The sequence below is a fragment of the Saccostrea echinata genome, unplaced genomic scaffold (genome assembly GCF_033153115.1).
Source record: "Saccostrea echinata isolate AGI-Se365-2 ecotype Australia unplaced genomic scaffold, CSIRO_AGI_Sech_v1 ptg000054l, whole genome shotgun sequence".
In the NCBI taxonomy this organism is placed as follows: Eukaryota; Metazoa; Mollusca; class Bivalvia; order Ostreida; family Ostreidae; genus Saccostrea; species Saccostrea echinata.
Genome location: NW_026889803.1, coordinates 13,777,471 through 13,804,208, shown reverse-complemented (window position 1 = coordinate 13,804,208; position 26,738 = coordinate 13,777,471). Strand labels below are relative to the sequence as shown.

Below are 26,738 nucleotides of genomic sequence, written 5' to 3'. Positions count from 1 at the left end.
CTTATTATTTTCATTATATTGTTTATCGGTAAATACTGTTAAATATTTAAAATTATTAATGTTATGTGAAAAATAACAATGTCAACAAATATGGGTTTATACTTTCATAACTGTAAGGCGTATTGTGTGGCTTATGAACTTTTCCTATGTGTCCAGAATTCGTTGTTATCACGTCAGAAGCCGTTATGATATTATAAGCAGTTATGATGTTAATATATGATTGGAGCTACTGTGAGCACTGAGCTCATAAAATGAGTACCTTAATCCCCTATGAGTATAATGTCAGTCCCTTTTTTGGCTATGGGAAAATCTGTCCGATCAGAACATGAAATAGGAGGTGCATAATTAATGGAACTATGTAAAGATTCTATAAAAGTCTCTTCAAATTTTAATCAGTGGTTTAGGAGAAGTTGCAGATAAGAGATGCGTATCCCAAATATTATAGTAAAAAATGGCAGTGTCCAGGTTTTGCTATGGGAAACCCCAAATATCTGTCCGATCGAAACGTAAAATAAGAGGTGTACACTGGGACTACACTGTGTAAGAAAGATTCTGTAAAAGTCTTATTAAATTTTATTCGGTAGTATAGGAGGAGTTGAGGATGAGATAAGATGGGAGACCCCAAGTGTTATGTACGTAGGGAAGGACGCCTCACGCCCCCCCCCCCATCACTATACATGTACATGTATACCCCCCCCCGTGCTTCTCAAGCGGGGGATATAAATATAAGTAAGTAAGTGTGTATAAGAATGACCACCGACATGGGAGCATGTGACAATTCTTGCAGAAGTAGCTTCACCACTACATTGTGTATACATAGATTTCTTTGTTTGTTTATTACTCTCAAACCATACAGTGATACATGAGGTACATGAACACATTTACATATATACACAAGGTTCTAATGTAGATTCGTATACCAGTGTATACTGCTATAATTTTACACTTAGCTTCTTAGTTAACTATCTTTTTCCTTTCTCTATGTCCTTTACTATTTGTTGAGAGGATAAAAGGATGTGAAATTACTTATGGGGAACAGATAAAATACCACTTTATTAAAATTAAGAAATAAAATTGAAAAAATAAATATATAAAATGAGTAAAGTATGTGTGTGTATGCTAAAGCTAGTTAAAAACCAGAAGTCTCTGACGAGACTGTAGCTCTACTGGAGTACTGGTTGAACTTATAAAGGAAGATAAAAGTAGCACTTGAAACTTTGCAACAGTAATAAATAGAATAATAATCTTTGGTTTAGTCTCTTTTTGTGGCAAGATTTATTGCAATCAGACTAAAACTGTAGGAGGAGTAGCCTTTTAAAACAATTTTACAGAAATTTTGTTTTAAGTAACCATGGAAACATCATTCAACAAAATCAAAAAACAATAATGACAATTATGTATCTCAGTGTAGTCTACTTGTATGCCAAGTTATACTGAAATCAGACATAAAGTGTAGGAGGAGTAGCGTTTTGAAAGTATTTCAAGAAAATTTCTATTTTTAGTAACCATGGCAACACTGTTCATCGAAATCCAAAACTGGTAAATAGAATTATGTATCTTAGTATAGTTTACTTGTGTGCCAAGTTATATTGAAATTAGATGAAAACTGTAGGAGGAGTAGCGTTTTGAAAGTATTTCCCAGAAATCTCTATATTTATCAACCCTGGCAACACCGTTCATTGAAATCAAAAACCAAGAGAAAGAATTATGTATCTTATTATAGTCTACTTGTGTTCCAAGTTATATTGAAATCAGATCAAAACTGTAGGAGGAGTAGCGTTTTGAAAGTTTTTCACAGAAATTTCTATTTTTAGTGACCATGGCAACAGCGTTCATTGAAATTAAAAACGTTTACACAGAATTATGTATCTTAGTGTAGTCTACTTATGTGCAAAGTAATATTGAAATCAGACCAAAACTGTAGGAGGAGTAGTGTTTTGAAAAATTGTTTACAGACGGACAGACAGACGGACGGACGACGGACACCTTACTATCTGGTCTCTGACCATTAGAGCTAACAAACAATTCATTTCAAAAGAAAGTTCATCTTTTTTCAAAAGAGTTTGATTTTAACGTTCATCTGTTACAAATTGGAATTTTAAAACCCAAAGCAATAGTTTAATACCACGGTTATCAATTGTCGAACTTTTTTTAGAGTATAATATGTAGAAAAGAATGGGTTTTTTTTTTTTAGAAATAGAACTCGCGCTTCATATAAATTAAAAGAAAAAAATTAAAGATCTCCACAGAACATCTGAAAATTGTGTTTACAATGACTGTTCTGTAAGTTATTCACTGTAAACTATCAGTTATATTTTTTTTCTTTACAAATACAAAAGAATATACCAGTATACCATAAGCAACAATTTGTCAATGTAGATCTCGAGGAATGATGACAGTCACTGCTCAAAATATAAATAAAGGGAATTTCCAAGCTTATAAAAACTATAATTAGTATACAGTTATATTATATTATTGCGAGAGTAAGCAATATTCCAGTTTCCTGAGGCTAGGAGGTCATTCATAGCGATTTCTAGGAATTATTAACATTTAACGATATAATTTTATAAAGGGAAAAATTGATTTAGGTATAATAAACATTTGTAATATTCGTGTTAAGAATTTTCCCAGGATAATGATGTCCAACATTCAGGGGAGGGTCCCTCAAAGACGAGCAGTTTTGCGTATTAAACACATAATGTTTATAGAAAAGTGGGTTTTGTTGTTGCTGCTGTTCTTGTTGTTGGTTTTTTTTAAACATTTTAATAAATGAATAAATTCATCAAAGTTCTTATAACTGCTTAAGTATCTCTGATGTTTTGTCATTATAAGGCAGATCCAAGAATCTTCGAAAGGGGGGAGGGTCACACCCACTTCATAATTATGACTCACGAAGGGTCTGTATTTTCTGGGGGTTGGGGAGTGATATTTTTGTTACTTTATGATAAAAATTTAGTAACTCTGAAAATTCTTAGAGAGAGAGTTCGGACTGGATCTGCCTTTGCCTTGCAAACTGTCAACGGATTTATTTTTTTCCCATCAGAATGAATGTTGGGGAATAAATTTTTTGTAGTTTCTATTGTTGAACTAAAAAAGGAAGGATGGAAAAATGTCATCCCCTTTCCATCCCAGCCTTGGTCGTACTTCTTACTGGACTAGCAACACGTATACATTCAGAGAGGAACGAACGACAACTCCGCACAGGAGATTCGCAAATGAACTGAAACACTTGTGACGTCAAGACCATTATGACGTCACAATTTCCAAATCTGTTGGCAAGGAATGCCGGAGACTTGTGTTGGGTGACAGATCATTAATTTGTGAAAATATCCCCCAAAAAAGGATGAATATTCATGATCAGGTTTGTAATTAAATACATATGTAGTATGTATTTAATATTTCTAATTCATATTTATGAAGCGTTCCAATTATTTTTCTTTTTCTTCACCCTACGTTTCTTTAATGTACTTTTACAAAGTATTTATGAATAACATGTATAGATATAATATGGATGCATTTTTTGTCCTCCCGTTCAAGCACAAGCGGTTTTTTAATAAGGTTATGTATTTGAATATCTTGAAACGTATCTTTCAAAATATCATTAATTTGCTTCGAATTTTTGATAATATTTTAAACTGCACTGTATCTGCAAAAGCTGTTAACCAGACAAATCAAATAGGATTTCGTTCAGGATAGACAGCTATACATACATATGTAACCAGTTCTTTTTCTTGAAGTGATTTTCTATTTGGCGTCAATATAAGTTAAGCAGCGTTTTCTAAAATATGTAGGTGCAATATTCCATGCAATATCATTTTTATGCATTTTCAGTTTTATTTCCTTATTCATATCTTTGTTATATGTACATCAGTGGAACCTTATTTAACCAACTGAAGAATGCATCTGGGGTTGCATTACTCTCCTTAAGTAATGCTTATAAATTACTAGTAATCATGAAAGTAGAAACACTGAATACCTATTCAAGGTAATAGAAATCCGATCCTATAAATAATGCATTCATTTGTCACAATCACTATAACGTCATAATACCAATTATGATGTCAGTATATTTGACGTCATTGACAACACATGGCGGAACATTGTTGATACTGCGGTAGTCAAATTGTGTGCGGAAAAAACTATGAATTTCTCTAACAAGGTTAGTTGTCAAATCACAAAAGAAATATCCATTCGTTTAACATGAGTTGGCAACGAGAGTTTGAATTTAGCCTAATTAAGTTTTGTTAATTATTTGTTAAACTTGAAGTTACAGTCTGGAAAACAAACCATTGGTGATTTTTTTTTCTTTTTACAATTAATACTTTTGTAACAAAATATTTACATGCTCATTGTTTTCACAAAAAAATAAACAGTAATATAAACTAATTAATTTTCAGATCGAAACTGAAATACTGGATTTCGGTGAGGAGCCAGTAAAAAGCGTGGTAAGTGCAGCAATTAATTTTATTTTGAAATGAACGAGAATATAGCAAGTTCAAAGGGTGAAAGGGGGTGTAGGGATATAAACTGCAATTGTTTCTGGTTCGTATTTCTACTTAAAATTTGAAACCCTTTATTTGCGAGATGTCTTAAATTAAAGCAATTAAAAAACTTGACACTTTATAAACGTTTGATAGTTAAATTAATTATTTCCAGGATGAGAAATTGGCCATCTTAAAATTTGATTATAGCTGGGCGGAGATGGTAGAAAAGGAGGAAGAGAGAATGAAGGAGGAAAAGGAGAGGTCCAAGGTAAAATATTTATTATTCAAAACATTGATTTTAGTTTATATTTTCTGTTACTATAGCTGGGAGACAGGGAGTGTGTCTTGATCTGTATTTCATTATACAAATGGCAATACAGTTTTCTGTTCATTTTAATTTGATAATCAATTTTTTAAATATAATTATTTCTTAAATGGTGATTTTTATTGATAGCTAATGCATGTCTTACTTTTTGTAGAATGGAAACCAGTTAGAATTCAGAAAAGATCCTATGGAAAATGTGGTAGGTGCAAGTTTACTAACCACTTTTTAAATAATATAAGGAGAGAGTAAACATGAAGCAGCAGATATCAGAAGTGTGTCTATGTGCTTGCAAATTGGGGGGGGGGGGGGGGGTAATATACATGTATAAAGCAATCAATCACCATATATTGCATGAATAAAACTACACTGTGTATAAGGGATACATGCAAATGATCACAATTAAAAGATATTTTTGGATATATTATTTTTCAGAAAGATAAATTGGCCATCTTAAATGTTAAAGATGAAGTGGTTAAAAAAGAGGATGTACAGTTAAATATGAAGAAAAGACAAAGCGCAAAGAAGGACTACAAGAACTTTAAAGCTAATGAAAAGAAAATGATGAAAGAGAAAGAGGAGGAAAATCTGAAGAAAAAGAGACTGAAAATACAGGTGGAATTGTTGAAAATGGAGATTGAGAAAAGACTGAAGACAGATGAAAAGAAAGTTTTGGGAGAGAAAGGGAAAAAAGAAGGAACATCAAAAGAAGATAAGGCAAAGAAATCCAAGGTTGAGATAGAGGAGTTTAGTTTGAAGAAAGACAGAGGGGATAATGAAAAATGGCAGTTGGAAAAGAAGGACAGACTGAAGGCCAAAAAGGAACAACAGAATGTGAAGAAAGAAGATATGACAGAAAGAGAAGAGAAAGTGAAAAACAAACCAGAGAAAAGGGAGACAGAGAAGGAAGAGGAAATGATATTGCAGTTAGAGATGGTAAGACAATTCAAATCAGAAAAAATGACAAACAGATCAGAGGCAGAAAGACAAGATAAAGAGAAAATAGATGCAAAAGAAAAAAGAAAGAAATCAGATACAGAAAATTTGGAGGCAGAACAGTTGAAATCAGCAGCAAATATGGAGAAGAGAAAATCAGAGGTAGTGAAGGAAAATTTGCAAATAAATAAAGAGGACCAACTAAATTCTGATAGAGAAGAGACCAAACTAAAAACATCAAATAAGGTTGAAAAATTGGAGAAAGAAAAAGCAGAGAAAACATTAAAGGCAGAAAAGAGGGAAAATCAGTTGGAGGCAAAAGAGAAGGAAAGGGAGAAAACAGAATTAGTGAAGAAGGAAAAATCAGAAACTGTGATGAAGCAGAAAAATTTGGACAGATTGAGTGAGATGCAAAAATCAGAAACTGCAAAGAAGGAAGAAGACACAATGAAGGAGAAGAAAGCAGAAACAGTAAAGAAAGTAGAGAGACTGGAGGAAGAAGAAAAATCAGAAATAATGAAGGAGGAGCAAAAGTCAGACAAAGTAAAGGAGGAGGAAAAATTAGAAAATGTGAAAGTGGGGGAAGAATCAGAAATAGTGATGGAGGAGGAAAAATCAGAAACAGTGGAGGTGGAAGCAGAAACAATGAAGGAGGAGAAAGCAGAAACAATGAAGGAGGAGGAAAAATTAGAAAAGGTGAAAGTGGAGGAAGAATCAGAAATAGTGATGGAGGAGGGAAAAGCAGGAACCGTGATGGAGGAGGAAAAATCAAAAACATTGAAGGAGGTGGAAGCAGAAACAATGAAGGTGGAGAAAGCAGAAACAGTGAAGGAGGAAGAAAAAATAGAAAAGGTGAAAGAGGAAGAAAAATCAGAAATAGTGATGGAGGAGGAAAAATCAGAAATAGGAATGGAGAAGGAAAAATCAGCAACAGTGGAGGAGGAGGAAGAAACAGAAACATTGAATGTTCAGGAGAAAACAGAAACAGTGAATTACAAGGAAGCAGGGACAATAAAAGAGGGTGAAAAATCTGAAACAGTGATGGAGGAGGAAAAAGCAGAAACAGTGGAGGTGGAAGCAGAAACAATGAAGGTGGAGAAAGCAGAAACAGTGAAGGAGGAGGAAAAATTAGAAAAGGTGAAAGAGGAAGAAAAATCAGAAATAGTTAGGGAGGAGGAAAAATCAGCAACAGTGAAAGAGGAGGAAAAAACAGAAACATTGAATGTTGAGGAGAAAACTGAATCAGTGAATGACAAGGAAGCAGGGACAATGAAAGAGGATGGAAAATCAGAAACAGTGAAGGAGGGAGAAAAGGCAGAAATAGTGATAGAGGAGGACAAATCAGAAACAGTGAAGGTGGGAGAAAAAGTAGGAACAGTGAATGAGAAGGAAAAATCACCTACAATGAGGAAGGATGAAAAATTAGAAACAGTGAATGACAAGGAAACAGAGACAATGAAGGAGGATGGAAAATCAGAAACGGTGAAGGAGAATGGAAAATCAGAAACAGAGAAGGAGAGAGAAAAAGCAGAAATAGTGATGGAGGAGGAAAAATCAGAAACAGTGAAGGTTGAGGAGAAATCAGACACAGTGAAGGTTGAGGAGAAATCAGAAACAGTGAATGACAAGGTAGCAGAGACAATGAAGGAGAATGGAAAATCAGAAATAGTGAAGGAGAATGGAAAATCAGAAATAGTGAAGGAGAATGGAAAATCAGAAACAGTGAAAGAGGGAGAAAAAGCAGAAATAGTAATGGAGGAGGAAAAATCAGAAACAGTGATGGAAAAGGAAAACTCAGGAACAGAGAAGGAGGTGGAAAAATCAGCTACATTGAAAGTTAAGGAGAAATCAGAAACAGTGAATGACAAGGAAGCAGAGACAATGAAGGAGGATGGAAAATCAGAAATAGTGAAGGAGGAGGTAAATTCAGAAACAGTGAAGGTGGGAGAAAAAGCAGAAATAGCAATGGAGGAAAAGGCAGAAACAGTGAAAGAGAAGGAAAAATCTGAAACAGTGAAAGAGAAGGAAAAATCAGCTACAATGAAAAAGGAGGAAAAATCTACAGTGAAAGTAGAGGGGAAATTAGAAACAGTGAATGACAAGGAAGTGGAGACAATGAAGGAGGATGGAAAATCAGAAACAATGAAAGAGGAGGTAAAATCAAAAACAGTGAAGGTTGGAGAAAAAGCAGAAATAGTGAAAGAAGAGGAAAAATCAGAAACAGTAATGGAGAAAGAAAAATCAGAAACAGTGGAGGAAAAATCTGCTACAGTGAAGGAGGAGGAAAAATCAGCTACAGTGAAGGTTGAGGAAAAATCAGAAACACTGATGGAGAAGGAAAAATCAGGAACAGAGAAGGAGGAGGAAAAATCAGCTACAGTGAAGGTTAAGGAGAAATTAGAAACAGTGAATGACAAGGAAGCAGAGACAATGAAGGAGGATGGAAAATCAGAAATAGTGAAGGAGGATGAAAAATTAGAAACAGTGAAGGAAGGAGAGAAAGAAAAAACTGTGATGGAATGGGAAATATTAGAAACAGTGATTAAGGAAGAAAAATCAAAAGCAATGGAGAAATCAGAAATAGTGATGGAGGGGAGAAAATCAGCAACATTAAAGGAAGAGAAAGCAAAAATAGTGATGGACAAAGAAGCAGAAACAGTGAAGGAGAAAGAAAAATCAAAAACAGTGGTGGATGAGAAAAAATCAGAAAAAGTGAAGGCAGAGGTAAAAACAGAAACAGTGAAGGAGGAGGAAAACTTAAAAAGGGTAAAAGAGGAGAAAACAGAAACAGTGAAGAAAAGAAAAAAATTAGAAACTGTGAAGGATGAGGAGAAGTCAGAAACAGTGAAGAAAAGAGAAGCAGAAACAATGAAGGATGAGGAAGCAAAACCAGTGACAGAGGAGAAAAAATCAAAAACAGTAGAGGAGGAGGAAACAGAAAGAGTGAAGGAGGAGGAAAAATTAAAAACAGTGAAGGAGAAGGAAGCAGAAATGGTAAAGGAGGAGGGAAAATTACAAATAGTGAAGGAGGAGGAAGCAGAAACAATGAAGGAGAAGGAAAAATCAGAAATAGTGAAGGAGAAAGAAGCAGAGACATTCAAGGAGGTTGAAAAATCAGAACCAGTGAATGACAACATAAATTATACTCACAAAAGACCTGTTTGGCACATATTCCTTTGTGGTACAACCTGTCTGCCTGTGAGTACACACTTCCTTTTCTATAACTGCTTTTTTCAACAAATGTATTTACATGTACATTGATTTTTTCCACAAGGCTATAAATGTATTTAATTTCTTTTCATATATATATTTTTTCAGGAGAGAAAAAGGCACAAGAAAACAAAAAGAACTGGATTTTTTGCAAGAATACAGAATTTCTTTAGGAGATAACTTTCATAGAAATACCAATGACATATTTCAGTGTTTTAAGATATATATTCATAATTTGTTAAATTATTTTTGTACAGGTCTGTAATAAAATTATTTCTTTAAAAATTTATTTCCTTAACCTTTTTGCTTCATTTTTTCTTACTATCTCATCCATGAGCTTCAATTTTTTTTTTAAATGGTGTATAGACAGAATTATGGTGCAAACTAGTGATACATAAATAGATGTATTATGTTTTTTCATTGACTTCAAACTTTGGCAAAATTGTTACAAATAAGCAGCTTAAAAAAATTCTTTGCTTTTGAGATTTGGGAAGGTTTTGTCTAAAATACAAGAGGCCCACTGGCCTTGACAATCACTTGAGTATCTCATCCTATGACCACTTATTTTGGTGCCACATGGATCTGACTCTGGACTCAGGTGACAAATCTTTTAAAGATTGGTTAGGACTCTAAAATCATTGTCATATTCACACAAATTTAAAAATATGGCCAACTAAGCCCCACCCTGGGGTCTGATCCCATACCTTGGAGGCAGGACTTTTTTCAGTATTGTATGTAAAGTCATGCAAACAATCTGCCTCCTATTGTCCATGAATAAGGAATTCTTTCAAAGATGTTATGTACTTTCATTAAATGACCAAGCCTAACCCTGTGGTCTGAACCACAGGCCATGAATTTCACAATTTTGGTACTTAGAGGACTAAGTGTTATAATAATCATGCATAGAGTTTTTCTGCTAGAACTTAGCCTTACCCTGGGGACTAAATACTGAATGACAATTACTTTGCTGTAAGCGTGAATTCATTATAACTGTTCGATATACAATGTAACCATGTTTAACTGTATATACTTGCTTGAATTTTTAGAAATTTTAATTTTGTTCTTCAAAAATATACATATTCTGACTGCAGATACCCCCGTCTTTAGCCTCTAGCCATTAACTGAACAAGGTTGAATCTGCACTATCCAGGGATAATGCATGCAAATTCATTGTCTTGTTCTGTAGAAGAAACTTTCAAAGACTTACAATTCCAAAATTAATTTAAGACACATCACTAATAAAATGAAAACAGGGAAAAAATATTGTAGCAATGGATTGTTATTTTGTTTAATTTGATAATGATATTGTGCTTCTGTAACAAGTCAATACATAGTACACAGAAGAAGGATCTGAATTTTAATTACTAGTAACAGTACATGTACATTTAGACAATGTCTTAGTTTTCATGAAGTTCATGATGTCTTAGTTTTCATTTTATGATGAAGAATAATTCTGGAGTTTTTGCACAATACATTTATTCTATAAAATGAAAAATTTGGCACAGCATAAATGTTATTTTCAGCTTCATATAAAATTAGAATTTTATTATATTTTTTATTCTAGTATTTTGAATGAAAATGTGTCATTCTGAGGTAGAAGAAACTCAATTCCGTTTGTGACACTCTCCACAATAATTCTTATGAACTATTTCTCTCTTCAACTTGCTTCTGGTGAACAGCATAGTTTAGCTTAATATGTGGTTAAATTTTGCCTTTCATCCACCCTGTTAAAACATCTTTCGAAATAAATTGGCAGTTAAGTCCTTTCCAATGTTATTATTGCCAGTACATTGTAAAAAAATATTTTAAAACTATTATCCCCTTCTCACACACAAGGTTTCTCTTTCCATCCTTGAGGGTACCATTTGGTACACTGATGTTTAATACAAAAGGATCTTGTTTTCCCCAACGACAAGTTATGGAAGAATTAGTTCTGACTTCTGGACATCAGGCTGTTTTATTTTTCTCTTCACTTTCTTTTCTGTTTGCCCTGTGAATTAGTAGGAGTCCAGTAACAATCAAACTGGCTCCAATCCACCATCGAAGGGAGAGTGTCTCATTGAACAGAGCTACGCCAATCAAAGCCTAGAAAACAATACCAAGAGCATGAAGAATGGATTCACAAATATTTTTCCAAGAATTTAATTAAATTAATGGGTTTAAAATTTGTGAAAAATATGAGTATTTGCTTCTTTACATTATAAGTGCTTAATTCAATAATTTAACCAAAAAAACCACACACACACATGCAAACAATGCATCCCCCTTCAAAAACAAGACAAAAAAACCCCAGATATCTCTGATAACACTGTAGCTCTACCAGTTTGCACTATAGAAATGGAAGAGATAAGTTGCACCTGGACTTACATTTGTTTTAGTTCTGCATTTACAAATTATGCACACAATTCATTAAAATCAAAACCAAGACATCATTTCTGTGTACTCTGAATATGCTTAAGGTTTCAGTGATACTGAAGGAGGAGTATCGGGTAACATTTTGACATATATCATAGTGTAGTTTACACATGTATGTACAAAGATTTATAAAAGTCAAAGAGGAGGAGGAGTGTTTTTAAAAAAATGTTTGTTTGTTTGTGTATTGATTAACATCCCTCTTGAGAATTTTCACTCATATGGAGAAGCCACCTCTTGCCAGTGGAGAGCTGCAAATTTCGACCTATAGTCTGCACTCAGGGCCATTAAGCAGTGAGGAATCTTTTTCGTGCCATCATCTACTGCAACACGGGACCTCGGTTTATACGGTCTTATCAGAAGGACCGGTCTCCACTTCCTACAGTGGGATTCGAACCCATGATGTAAGGATGAACTCCTTACTCCGCGACTCTAGTGTGGATGCTCTACCACTGCGCCAAGTGGGCGACAAAAATGTTTGCAGACAAAGATCACATTATTAATGAATAAGTTCTCCTTGTCTCTGAGTAGTAGAGCTACAAACTCCTTACTCCACAACTCTAGAGCAGATGCTCTACCACTGCGCCACGCGGGCGACAAAAATGTTTGCAGACGAAGATCACATTATTAATGAACAAGTTCTCCTTGTCTCTGAGTAGTAGAGCTACAAATGTGGAAAAAATATAATCTATAAAAAAAATAAGTATTTAAGGAAGCGAGTCATCATGTCAAGTTCAAACTTACACTAATAAGAAAGTTTGAGGCTGTGTTTGTGACTGTTGCTTCAGCTGTTGAAGAACAAAACTGAAGGGACTTTGTAAAAAGCGTCCACATCATACCATTACAAACAAATATCATGGCAAAAAACACAATCCTCATCAAAAGACTCAGCTGAAATGAAAAGAAATTATGATTTTGCCATGTGACTGATTTGACAGTATATAGGTTGATGACCCTCTGTTTTTCATTTATCTGACCAAGAAATTTTATTCAGAGAAAACATAATGTGTTAAACATACACAAATCTATCAATTCAGGGTCCACTTAAATAAAAATACTTCAAAGAAATTGATTTCTCCTCATGTATTAAAATTTTTCTAGTGCCATTTACATATATAAATATATATGAAGATAATGAGGAAATTACTTGATTACAATAAAACTATAAAATTACAGCACCTGGTGACAAATGCCAATCCTGAAGATGATTTGACAGGTGTCCATAAGGATGTGGTCACTAGTGGCCAATTTGGCTGAAACAGAACCAAGGGCTGCCATAATACCAGCACTGACTGCCAGCATCAGCCCTCGGCCATGATTCAACCCTGCCATTACTCCAGATTAGTTTCCTAGTTTGGAGTCCATGTTAAATGTCACTCAGGGATAATAGAATAAAGATTACCAGTTGACTTGATGACTTCAATCTAAGGGAAAAAGAAAAAAGAAACAAAGTTTTAATGTCCAGATCATGCAATTTAAACAATTGAAGTATTTAAAACTTCAGATTAAATAATATACATGTAATATTACTTGATGTCTGATCTTTTTTTAATTCTGAGTGTACTTCATTCAAGATAAAAAAATATATACAGTCAAACCTCGTTATCTCGAACTCTATGGGACCGAGGAAAAACTTTTGAGATATCCGAGGATTCAAGATGTACAGGGTAAAATACTTAAGGAATAAAGGGTTGGGACTTCAAAATCACTTCGACATATCCGTGATATTCGAGATATCTGTGTTCGAGATAGTGAAGTTTAACTATATATTTTCTAGAAAGTCTAGCATTGTCTAGAAGCTGGCTCCGGGGCCATAAAACTTAGATCAGCTCGCTTTTGATCTTAGTCTCACTTTTATGAAAGGAATATATAGTGGAAAAGTGAGACTGAGATCAAAAGTGAGCTCAGCTAAGTTTTATGGCCCCCGAGCCTGATGCTTGTCATGTTGACACAATGTCAATTGAACAAAGGTCACTTGGAGATTAATTCTGTTCCAAAATTAGAGAATATCAAACAAGAGACTTAGGGGCAACAATACTTACCTGAGTCACTATAGCCATGCTGTTTTTCATCAGCAGACCCCCCCCCCCATTTATTCCTATGTAAAACTGTAAAACTTTGATCACATGTTGTGGCCCCACCCTACCCTCATGAGTCATGATTTGAATAAACCTGAATCTACACTACCTGAGGATGTTTCCATATAAATATGACAAATCATGGAATTGCTGTTCTTGAGAAGATTTTTAAAGAATTTCCTATGTTAAACTTTGATGGCCCACCCTACCCCTGGGAAAATGATTTGAATAAACTGACTCTACACTAACTAGCACATAAGCTTTCTTCTCTTCTGACCAAGAGGTTGATGAAAAGATTTTTAAAAGATGCCATTAAATTTTCATTAATTCTTAATTATCTCCCCTTGAAAGAGAGTGTGATCCTTTTTTGAACAAGTTGAATCCCATTTACCCAAGGATGCTCTGTGTCAAGTTTAGTTGAAACTGGCAAAGTGGTTCTTGAGAATAAGATGAGATTGTGAAAAGTTTATAACAATCACGTCAACAAGGACTACAACAACAGACCATGGACAGATTTTAAAGCAGAAAAGCTCATTTGAACCTTTGGTTCATTTGAAATAAAATTACTTTGCTTACATCTTACATGTATATTGCCACCAAACAGTGTCATGGTATGAGAATGACAAAGGATCAAGAAGAAAAGTCACAAGAAGAAAGAGTTGGGTTTTCATAGGGTTGGTGGCGGAGGGTGAGTATTATTCCTAAAGCAAGGTATATATATTATAAGAAATTCATAACTTAAATGTTTTAAAGTTCATCATCACCATATGAAATGTTGCTTTAACACTAATGATCTTCCAAGAGAAATCCAATGCACACAATTTTTATAAAGGGATAATAGCTATTTATTCCAGTAGAAGATACCAGTACAGTGTATTTCTCTTATCACAGGGTCAATTTCTAAAGTTACATGAATATAAACATGTATAAGAAGTTCAGACATCTGTGTTTAATAGTCTTTAAAAAGATCTTAAAATGTTGCTGCATGATAACAGGAGACACTTACTGTTGCTATTTTGGCTGCTAGGGCCATCCATTTAAGGCCATAACCTGCTTAGGAACCATGCAGGGCTGTGTTCAAGATCGTAGCGGCTTTTTAGAACTACATGGTCACTACAATCTTGAACGACATGCTAGCCTAGCCAAACATGCATTAAATCATACAGACTAACGACTAGGCTAGCTACTAGATCTTGAATGTAGCTCAGGCTAGCCTTCTTGTTTGCACTCTGGAAAGCCTCGGACACCAGGCTAGATCTACACCTCTACTGCCATATGGCTTGTGATCATTGATTGCTAAATACAGATATATCCTTAAGCAATGCTTTCCATTTTGTTGCATTCAAATACTTATATGCATTCAGACTCCAATCTTATTTTCATATGAGGCGCCGTTTTGATATTTACTGCCATTAAGTGATATCACCTATTCAATTGGTGATATCAATTGGTGATATCACCTATTCGAATTAGTGATATCACCTATTCAGCTTTTGGATTGGGGATATTACTTATTCGAAAAAGTGATATCACCTATTTGAATAGGTGATATCACCTATTTAATTTGAATCGGTGAAATCACCTATTTGAATAGGTGATATCATTTTTCAATTAGGTTATAGCACCTATTCGAATAGGTGATATCACCTATACGATATGAATAGGTGATATCACCTATAATTCAAATCAAATAGGTGATATCACCTATTTGAATAGGTGATGTCACTTATTCAAATACATGTGATTTCAGCTATTCATTTTGAATAGGTGGTATCACTTATTCTAATAGGTAATATCACCTATTCAAATTATTTATGAAATAACTGCTCCCAAGAATATATATGAACTGCCTATGTTTACTCTATACAGGAAGTAAAAAATTCAGTCTCTTTGTACATAAATAATTATAAACAGAGAAAAAGTATCACTAAATATAGCAAAACTGACTGCAAGTAAAATTTATATAACTTTACAGGGATCGATAACATATGGTTTTGTAAAATGTCTCGAACTAAAACACAGGAAAAGAGGTCAGCATGAATTTGCTGAGGGACATGAGGGATTAAAATCTATCTTTTAATTTAATTTTATTTTTTTGAATTTTTCTGTGTTTTTTTTTTTGTGTGTACATATATATATTGTAACTTACAAAAAGTGCCCCTCCTTTTCTTTGTGATATAAATGATCTTACAGCGAAACTATAGTTTATTTGGTCAATGCAGTGTTGAAATGGTAAAGGTTTTGGCTCAAATGAAATATAAAAAGTCCAAAAAAACTTTATAATCTTTCTTGAAAAGGTTAATCAAGAGTAATAAAATTAATTTCATAAATTCTGTATCATTGCCAAGGAAATAAAATTGCTCTTTGAAAGCCTTCTAAAATTTCATCCTTTACTTTGCATTGAAGCTAGATAGTCTTCAGGAAGGGAGCATTCATTATTTAATGTTGTAAGAAATACAAATAAGTGACATCACCTATTCGAATGGGTGATATCACCAAGTTAAAATGAATAGGTGATATCACCTATTTAGTTCAAATAGGTGATATCACCTATTTGAATTGGTGATATCACTTATTTATTTCCAATAGGTGATATCACCAATTTGAATAGGTGATATCACCTATTCAAATGAGTGATATCACCTATTCGAATTGAATGAGTCAGATATCACCTATTCGAATAGGTGATATTACCTATATGAATAGGTGATATCATAAAATGGCAATATATACCAAAACGGCACCTCACATTTTCATCCCTGCCCCCTTTTCTTAAAACAAAAAAAGTAAAGTTATCCAGTGTGGGAGCAGGGTATCAAGAGGAAATGTATGGCTGTGCCCCCCCCCCCTCCCCCAAACTGAATTTGCTTCCTACGGGCCTGTGATAGTTAAATCGACACCCACCTGTCTTTGTTACCATCTTTCATAGTTACACTCGTTGACAATCAGTGTGATATTTAAAAAACTATTTCCAAGTTGAGCAAGAAGAATTTCAAGGAAGCAATCTTTGATCAGTGTTGATTTTCATGCAGGCCGACATGTTTGAAGTCCGCAGTAAATTAAAAAAAAGAATAGTGTATAAAAAATTAGACAACATGGCCTATAATCTAATAATGACTGGATATACCTATTGCTTTATCTATGAGGTTGTCTTTAATTTTTCGTGTCTACTTTATTAAATAAAGGATGGACTAATCACCGGGTACATATATAACTCCCTCAATATTAAAAGCTTGACAATTGATAAAAAAAAGGCACAGAATAGTTTAAATTATACTGAGCACACTTGAGAGTAAAATGTGGTTATTGTTGATGTTATGATTTATCTTTACTTTTAATATGTGTTATTACTAATTTACAAAACTAAGAATATTTTCCGTAGATTAGGGTGATCAAAATTAAAAGCAAGGATGGCGGAGATCGTCGTCAGCATTCAGGCGTATTGTAAAATACTTCTTCACGCTGTGAAACATCCACATTGTGCTGTGAATGGAGTGTTACTAGCAGAAGATAGTAAATCAAAAGACCGCAAAGTTTTGAAATTCGTCGACTGTGTCCCTTTATTTCATTTAACCCTCAGTCTTGCACCCATGCTTGAAGCAGCATTGCTGCAGGTAAATATGACAGTTTTTAGAGTAAGAATCTGATACGAATGTATATTATTATCATTTTTCTAAATTATCATAGTAATTTGAAGGTATTTTGATAAAATATTTGCCGGCGATTCTTTTAGAATTCTTTTCTAATTGTCAAATATTTATTATGGCAGAGGAAATTCGAGTTCTGTAATACCGGTGTGGTTTCATTGGCATTTAAATGTTAATTCCAGTGAAGTCATTTTTTAGAATAAAAATGTCAGAATGTACTACTGGAATAATGCATAATTTTACTTGTGTTTTTGTGTGTTTCACTGTGTGTGTTTGTTTTCATGCTTAAAATATTAACAATTTTCACATTTATGCACTTTTCAACTGTGAAGTGAACGGAGGTCATAATATATGGCTTTTAATGTATGCACTTGACTTCCATATTGATTTCATATATTAAATGCTACAGGTAAGAAAATAGATCAAATATGATTACCGGTATTAGGAATATACTCAATGCTGTGGAATTATATTTCAGATTGATGCATATTGTAAAAGCAGGGGCTATGTCATTGCTGGTTACTATCAAGCCAATGAAAATATTAGGGACAAAGAGTAAGTTTTATTTATCTTGCACTTCATTAATAGAAGCATTCTAAAGTTGCCGTTTGATTCTGATCCAAAAATTTATAAATGTATTTCTTTGGTAATTTTCAACCTATACACTAAATAATTTATGAAGTCTGTAGGTTATGAAATGTCTAAGTTATTGCATCAAAATGGTCATTTAAACTTTGACCAAGTGACCTCAAAAACAAAAGATGTTTTCCTCTTCCATTCTCCACCTGTGTGGCACATGTAATGAAGTCTCAAGGATGAAAAATATAGGAGATATTAAATCACACAAATGTGTTATGATATTGGTGTCTATTATTTATTTGAACTTGTCCTTGAACCACATAACAAAAGAAGCTATTGGTGTCTTCCTCTAAACATTTCCACTTACGTATATATACAATATTAAGTGTAAGTTGAAATGTACTCAAGTAACCATGTCACATAAAAGTGTTGATGTACAGGTGGAGTATAAGACACCTTGCCCCTAAATGTTAAAGAAAGAAATTTTGATTGATTCATTGATACTATGGAAATATTAATGAAGTTGTTTTCTTATTTAAACTAATGTTCTTTTTTATTAGATTGAATAATGTGGCCAGAACAATAGGAAGAAGAATTCAAGAAAGTTGTCCAGATTCACATATATTTATGGTAATAACAAGTTATGTGAAATTACTGAAATATCACATTTACATATCTATGTTGCTTATAAGTCAGTTGTATTTTTCATGTGTTTCAATTAGTCAACTATCTGAAGAAAAAAAATTCAAGACTGTGTAACCATTATTTGTAAACTTTTAAAAAATGGATAATTGTTTGAAATTTCAAGACATTTTCTAAAAATCATACATAAAATAAAGTAAGCATAATAAAGCAACACCAGTTACATACTCTTATTAATTATTTAACTTAATACCGTGATCATGCTAATAATAAAGAATAAGATGTTCAAAATATGATGTCCAGAAGCTCAAAAGAGCTTGCATGCTGTGTTATTTCTTTAAATGATTACTTTAAATGAAGTCCATCTTATACAGGTTGATAATGAAAGACTTTATCCAGAATCTGTCTCAGAGTTGTACAGAATTTATTCACCAAAGGAAAATTCATGGAAACAAGAAGAAAAGTGAGACATGTTATAGTAATTTTATACATGCATGGAATACTTGTCCCATTCCATGTAAATTAAGTCATATTCAACTTCACTGACTTTGCTACAAAGCCGAATTGACTACTAAGCTGAATTAAAAAGATAGCTGAATTCGTAGCCTTCTTATTTTAAACCTACAGCATTTACCATGATAAATGCCATCAATCCATGATTTGTCTACTTATATTAAATTCCCTTTTTGGTACAAAATGAATTTCAAATTGAACTTTAAATATTAAAGATAAAAGGATTTCATCGACAAAAATTTTGCATGTATGTGATGTAGGACAAATTAAGAATTTTAAATTTTGATCAGCCAGCTTCACAATTATTTGGCAAATTCAGCAATGTTGCCAATTTTACCTAGAGTAATATGTGTCGATCAGTATATTGAAATGAAATTAATTATTCATGTTTCATTTTGTAAAAATGTACATTTTTATGGGGGGGGGTTGTTTTTGTCCCCCCCCCTTTTTTTGTTGCATACAAAAAGAGAGAGAGAGAGAGCAAGAGAGAGAAGAGGAAGAAAAAATATAAAGGAAAAAGATATTTTTTTAAAATCCAATTTCTTCTATTATGTGATACATGTATATTCTGTTAACATAAGTAGTGTAAAATGAAAACGGTAAGTTAACACCTAATTCTAAGTATTTTCATTTTTTTTTTTTCAGTAAAGTGACAGTGACAGAGGAGACGTTAAGGACAGCAGCCATGTTGTTGTCATCACAGTCATTTAGGGAGGTAGATGTGGTGGACTTTGATAATCATTTCAATGACATCACTCAGGACTGGCGAAATCTCCAAATTAACCAAATGTTAGAGAAGTGTACTTGATGACTGTGGCAGTTAGCCTTTTGTATAGGACATTGTTACAGAACAAGATAGGATACCAAAAGTGGACCTGCTCATAGCAAAGATGGTGCAAGACTTCGTGCCAGGTTTCGGTGGAAAATGGAGAAACTTGGTGAATTTAAATAATGAATAAATTAATGTTTATTTTTCATATTTTAAAAGTGTTGTAGTGTTATAACCATCAAAATTGACCTTTATGTAGAGTTATTACACAACTAGAAGTGGTTGTAAAAAGAAACCCCCTTTTTTGTATGTACCCCTGTATCTTTGTCAGATGATAAGATGAACAAATGCAGACCAAAGTCTCCATACTGTCATGTACATGTTTATTATATATGGGGCATTTTTAAACTGAAAAATAAGGTGCTTAAGTCATGATTTTGTGTAAATTCATGTTAGGGTGTAAATACATGCATTTTTTCCGCCATTTTAGCATTAAAGGAAAGCTCATCATCTGAAAGAAAATCCCTCTTAGATTTCTGACGAGGCTTTTGCTAGATTAGATTCCCTCTCCCACCTTTGAAAACTGTTCTGTTGTATTGCTGAATAGCATTTAAATTTGAATCAAATATATATTTATCTTGTAAAGATCACTGATCCCCAAACAAGCTTTACTTCCTTTGCATGGCCATAACCATTTTCAATTTGACACAATGGGTTTGTTGATTGTGATCAATTTCTCATTGTATCCAAAGCGTCACTTGTAAAAATGTTTCATTAAACTATTGTAATCAGATTTAAAAACTTAGAATTACCTGTAATTGTAGAGCAAATGTGTTGCTCCATATAGAATAATGTTACCTTTTTCTTAAGACATTATTCATACTTCCCTACACAGGACCTTTGTTATTTTAGTTCATGTACATGTACTTATGTATTAGAATTTTTTAAAGAGGTTTATATATTTTACACATTTTCACACACCCCGCTACCTAAAGATCTACCATTCAAAACACTGAATTCCATTCAACCTTACATACTGTATACATGTTCATACTGATGTGTATACAATATACATTTAAAAGATTTACTGATACAGTTGAACTTCGGTATCTCGAACACTGATATCTCAAACATCATGGATATGTCGTATTGAGTAGTTTCTCTCTCTGTCCCATTGAGTTTGAGATGACAAGGTTTGACTGTATTTAAACCATAGTCATCATTTCCACTTCTTTTGACCCACAGATTGTACTTACATGTACGATATTGAAGTCTTTGATTTTATCACAAAATATTATCTAATCCCCGTTCAATGGTGATCAATTTTACACCCCCTTGTCCACCTCATGTTAAATCCACATTACAACTAAATCCCCATCACCCACAAAATGTGTATATGCAGTTTGTTGTCTTCTTCAGTTTGCTCTCTTCAAGTGAGAATAAATTGGACAAAACTGTAAAAAGAAAACCATGAACATAGTGATAAGACAGACTATGATAATAACACTTGTGGCATTAAAAAATCTGTTCAGAATGAAATGTTGATGGTTATGGTGGCCTAAATTCTGATGACTGCTATTCTGTTGTACCTCTTTGCTCATGTGAAGCATTACTTTACCATTACTTTAGATGACGGGTGTGATTTATGTTTATGTGTGGTTATCACTGCCCTGTTATATTGAACCTAGTCAATATCTCTGCTTATGTTTCCCAATTACAAGAAATAAATATTTGTTACTCAGGAGGCATGTAAAAAATTTTTGTTTTTTCCATATTTTTAATATTTTGATGTTTAAGTACTAGCTAATTTGAAGATAGTTATGATAATTTTGAAATATATATCATATGTTCTCTGCATAGAAGCTATAGTGTATGGCCAAAGTGATGAAGCATTTGGAAGTAGTCATTACACCCAATGTATGAACATTTGTTACTAATATGAACGTGTGTGACTGCAAGTACAAATATATGTAGCAGCAAATAATTTATTTACAACGTTAAGCATGTCCAACATTCCTAGTTATAAAAAATAATGTAGTACAAAGCATTTATGTATTTTATTCCTTGTCACTGTATTAAAGTATGTTGTAGATTTTCATTTTTGTATGTAAAGTAGTGTGCCCTAAATTTAAATTTTAGGTCTGGATAGCATGGGGGACAGGGTGGGGTAGGGGGGGTATCAATGAGAACTATTCTTGAATATACTTGTACATTTCAAGACCTATGAAAATGTATGTTTATGAAAATATATTAGGATGAAATATAGGTTCTCTGAACACATTAACTATGATTATGCAGAGAAATTAAACAATTAAAATATACACATCATAAACTTTCAGTTGTATTTTTCCATTTCAATAATGAAATGAATTTCTAAAACTGGTTGAAAATTGGAAAGTTTCAGTTTGCTTTGAAGTATGTATGAATGTATATAATATACCATGGCCAGTGTCACTTCTGATGAAAGACAATCCCAAAGCTAGGTTTTGTTTTTCCTGCATTGACAATTTTGAAGGGGCTTGATACAAACTAAGAAGAAAATTGTGCCACATTTTCTGGCAGTCAGCTCTTCAATTATTGATTTGTTATACTACTGTATGTAGTCACCTATAAGTCAGTTAGCTTATAAGTTGGTTGTATTTTTTTCAGATTATTTTAGAGGAATTTGTCATTGATTCGCTTTAAAGATATACATGCTATATAAATGCAATTTTTCATGCGAAAAAAAAAATGATTAAATGATTTGAGAAACATGATGTGTAATAAAAAATAATACTTTCCACGAAGATTTACTAAATAAGTCTATGTAATTACAAAACAATGAAGCAAGATCTGCAATTTAAAATTCAGTCTTTTCATGAATATTGATGAAGGAAGTGCGTAAACAGTAGATAGACATGCATGTCCGTGGGAAATCATAGACGACGAGGTACGTTGCATATTGACTTTGATTATGAATAAATGGTTAATATCTGTCATTACAGAGTTGATGGTTACATGTAATACTGGTTGTTTTAAAAGATAAGTATCTTTAAGCATTAGACACATGCCATTGCCATCCATGTCAAAAGTTATTTGTACCTCGTTTTCTTGACACCATTTTTGTTTATCAGTCTAAAAGTAGCGACAGTGTCACGTGATGCATTAATTTAAATAGAGGCATTACTTTCCTGACAGTAAAATAAATAATTATAATTTGAGATCTATTCAATGCATTCCTTTTCAATTGTGTAATATACAGTATTTTCTTAACTTTATTTGGTAAACAAAATAAATAAATTTCCAACTTTATTTTTAATTGATGCAAGTTATAGAGTGTACCCCGGTATATCTTTTTTTTTTTTTTTTGCCAAAATCTGTAGCCAATTTCAGATTAATATTCTATGGCATTTACCTGTGTTTCAAAGTAAGTTTTTGGGTATGAAACTGATATTTGATCTTTTATTAACAATTAAAAAGAAAATATAAGATCATTTAAATCTATAAGCACTTTTGGTCCTTGTGACCTACTCTGGAATTTCAAAGCTTTATCTAAATATATGGATATGAAGAGGCTTAGAATAGAAGTAATAGGGTTGTACAATTTATCAGAAGAGCAGTTCTGGGCCCTTGGCTTGTATTAATACACAAGCATCCTAAGGTGGGGGGGGGGGGGGGGGGCACTTATATATTGAAACTTTTCAGTACTGAAGTTATTTCTGCTTTTCTGTAGCCAAAGTGCTCAGTTGAATGATGTAGCCCATGGGCCTCTTGTTATGCGTATGGTACCTTAGATCTTTTTTTTCCTGCATTAAATTAAGTTTCAACCTTTATAAACGATTATCTTGTGAGTTATTAAAATATTAAATAAATCCTACCAAGACAAAACTTGCATGGATGTGCATCTAGGAAGCACATGACCAGAACATTGGTGCGAGACATTGCCTTCAGTGTTACAAATAACATTCATCAAGATAGCTGTGCCTATGTTTTTTTTGTTTTTGAAATTATGGATCATGGATTTAGGATTAACCGAGATTAAATTTAAAATGTGTACAGGAAGAAAACAAGAGGCCCAAGGGCCTAGAATCGCTCTTCTGAAAATTGTACAACCTATAATCTCGTCTGTCTTATGCCTCTTGGTAACCTATAAATAAGCATAAAGCCTTGAAATTCCAAAAGTAGGTCAGCATGGCAACAATTGACAAAGTTTTATAATTCCAAGCCAATTAGTATCGGAAATATTTAAATTTACCCATGAAGTTGCACTTTGAGGACCAAAAATACATCAGCTGACAAAGTTTGATGATTCTAAGCCAATTAGTATCTGAAAAAGCCATGAAGTTGCAAAAGTTGGTCAAGGAGACCTACTTTTTAGTTGACACACTTTGAGGACTCAAGATGCATCAACTGACTAAGTCTGATAATTCTAAGCCAATTAGTTACTGAAATAGCCCTCCAATTCCAAAAGTATAGGTCACAGTGACCTACTTTTTGGTTGACACACTACGGGAACCCAAGATGCATCAATTAACAAAGTTTGATAATTCCAAGTCAATTAGCACCTGAAATATTCAAATGAAGCCATGAAATTGCAAAAGTAAGTCACAGTGACCTACTTTTTGGTTGATACACTCCAAAGACTCAAGATGCATCAACTGACAGAGTTTGATGAATCTAAGCCAATTAGGAACCAAAAAAGCCATCAAATTCCAAAAGTAGGTCATGGTGACCTACTTTTTGGTTGACCCACTTTGAGGACCAAAAATGCATCAACTGACAAAGTTTGATGATTCTGAGCCATTTAGTAACTGAAAAAAGCCATGGAATTCAGAAAAAGTAGGTTATGGTGACCTTCTTTTTGATTGACACACTGTGGGTACCCAAGATGCATCAATTGACAAAGTCTGATGATTCTAAGCCAATTGGTTACTGAAATAGCCCTCCTATTCCAAAAGTAGGAAGACCGTTCACGGTAGCTCAGTCGGTAGAGCGCTCGCTCCATGAACGGGAGTTCGTGAGTTCGAATCTCGGCCGCGACTGACCTAAGTCGATAAAAAATGGGTAGCAACTGTTCCTTCGCCATGCGCTCGGCACTTTGCAGTGAAAGTTGCGGGTCCTTTGGATGAGACCTTAAAAACCGAGGTCCCGTGTCATGATGGGCGTTGGCACGATAAAGATCCCTCACTGCTCAATGGCCCTGAGTGCCGAGTAAAGGTTAAAATTTGAAGCCCTTCACCGGTTTATGGTGACATCTCTATATGAGTGAAAAATTCTCGAATGGGACGTAAAACAACATATAATCAATCAATCAATCCAAAAGTAGGACACAGTGACCTACTTTTAGGTTGACACACTCCAGGTACCCAAGATGCATCAACTGACAAAGTTTGATAATTCCAAGCCAATCAGTGTCTGAAATATTTAAATTAAGCCATGAAATTGCAAAAAGTAGGTCACAGTCATCTACTTTTTGGTCAATACACTCTGAGGACTCAAGATGCATCAACTGACAAAGTTTGATGATTCTAAGCCAATTAGTATATGAAATATTTAAATTAAGCCATTAAATTGCAAGAAGTAGGTCAAGGTGACCTACTTTTTGGTAGACACACTTTCAGGACTCAAGATGCACCAACTGACTTAGTTTGATGATCCCATGCGTCAAAGTGTCCTAAATAGGCCCCTGAAACAATTTGAAAATGAATACCTGTAAAATTCAATAAGTAGGTCACTGTGACCTACTTTTTGATAAATCTGTTTTAAGGCTCCTAGGTGCATCAACTTACAAGATTTGATGATTCTGAACCTCTTAGTTTCTGAAATAATGACCTTTAATGTTTAGAAAATGATAAGCCATAAAATTCAGAAAGTAGGTCATGGTGACCTACTTTTTGATTGACACACTTCAAGGTCCCATGATGCGTAAACTGACAAGTTTTGATGATCATGGGCTTCAAAGTATACAAGATATGCATCAGAATTAAAATGAAGACCTGCAAAATTCCAAAAGTGGGTCACCTTGACCTACTTTTGAGTCAACATGATATGAGGTCCGAAGTTGCATCAACTGACAAGATTTGATGATCCTAGGCCTTATAGTGGGCAAAATATTGAAGATTAAACAAAACGTAAATTTTTGTCAACTTTGAAGTGACCTTGTGACTACGCCCTTTGCCCCAGGGCGATTCCCCATGCATATTTTTATCTACATCGTATCTTCATCCTTGTATGTAAGTTTGGTGATAATCTGCACTGTGGTTCTTGAGAAGAATTTTTTGTAACCACTACTTATGTTTTATTTCCCTAATTATCTCCCCTTGTTTAAGGGACACATCCCTAGTTTTTGTATAAATGAAAGCCTTTGGGCCAAGGATACTCTGTGAAAAAAATTGATTTAGGGGTTCTTGAGATATGGCCCATTTTCCAAAAAGTTTACGCACACCGCACAAATGGCCATAGCATTAGCTCTTTGAGCCTTTAGCTCAGAAGAGGTAAAAAGTACTAAAAACTTTTTTTAAAAAAATCTCTTCCAGGGGGAAAAGCAGGTCCATGTTAGTCATATTGATAATAAAGCATCACAATGTGTGGATTCAAGTTTAGTTATATCATAATCCCTTGAGGCTTTAGGTGGGCTGCTGTAACAATACAGTAAAACATGTTTTCTACAGCAAAATGCCAGGGACAAACAATTTTGCTTAGTTATAAACGTAATTCAGTATATCTGTTAAGTTCACATTATGTTTTAAAACCACAGGGAATGAAAATCACTTCACTGTAAGCATGAATTCTTTTTAAGAGTGTTTGTTATGAGAGTGTTTTACTGTATGGGGTCAAAATTTCTAATGGGAATATAGAGGGGCAAAAAATCTTTTGCTGAAGTCATCAGAACAGCATGGACAAGGTGACTCAGATGAGCTTTGAGAGCCATAAGCCTTGTGTATTAAGTTTTGATTAAATATTACAAAAAGGCACATTTGTCAGCCGATTCCAGGAATAATGAAGAATAGATCAACTTAATCCTTCAATCTACATGTATTTGGAACTTGCTCCAAGTATTATTTTGTTGGTCAGTAACTATCACGTCTGGAATGTTCTTTCTCTCTCCTTGGCCAAACATTTCTACATGTACTTCCTGCATAACACTTTTAGTTCACCTGACACCTC

General features: G+C 33.8%; 3 protein-coding genes across 3 annotated transcripts; 2 read left to right on the top strand and 1 right to left on the bottom strand.

Moving 5' to 3' along the window:
* The first annotated feature begins 4,141 nt into the window (after window positions 1–4,141).
* LOC133204633 (golgin subfamily A member 6-like protein 24) lies at window positions 4,142–9,132 on the top strand. Its single transcript, XM_061340385.1, has 6 exons — window positions 4,142–4,159; window positions 4,398–4,445; window positions 4,657–4,752; window positions 4,964–5,008; window positions 5,242–8,940; window positions 9,061–9,132. The coding sequence occupies exons 1-6, from the start codon at window positions 4,142–4,144 to the stop codon at window positions 9,130–9,132; spliced, it is 3,978 nt and encodes a 1,325-aa protein (XP_061196369.1).
* A 1,083-nt stretch (window positions 9,133–10,215) lies between these two features.
* LOC133171738 (transmembrane protein 42-like) lies at window positions 10,216–12,774 on the bottom strand. Its single transcript, XM_061306531.1, has 3 exons — window positions 12,544–12,774; window positions 12,109–12,255; window positions 10,216–11,037 (listed from the first exon to the last, which is right to left on the bottom strand). Exons 1-3 carry the CDS (start codon window positions 12,694–12,696, stop codon window positions 10,900–10,902), a joined length of 438 nt encoding a protein of 145 aa, XP_061162515.1. The 5' UTR covers window positions 12,697–12,774; the 3' UTR covers window positions 10,216–10,899.
* Window positions 12,775–16,815: 4,041 nt separating this feature from the next.
* LOC133171737 (ER membrane protein complex subunit 8-like) lies at window positions 16,816–21,750 on the top strand. Its single transcript, XM_061306530.1, has 5 exons — window positions 16,816–17,056; window positions 17,568–17,644; window positions 18,229–18,298; window positions 18,685–18,773; window positions 19,469–21,750. Exons 1-5 carry the CDS (start codon window positions 16,853–16,855, stop codon window positions 19,629–19,631), a joined length of 603 nt encoding a protein of 200 aa, XP_061162514.1. The 5' UTR covers window positions 16,816–16,852; the 3' UTR covers window positions 19,632–21,750.
* The last annotated feature ends 4,988 nt before the right edge of the window (window positions 21,751–26,738 follow it).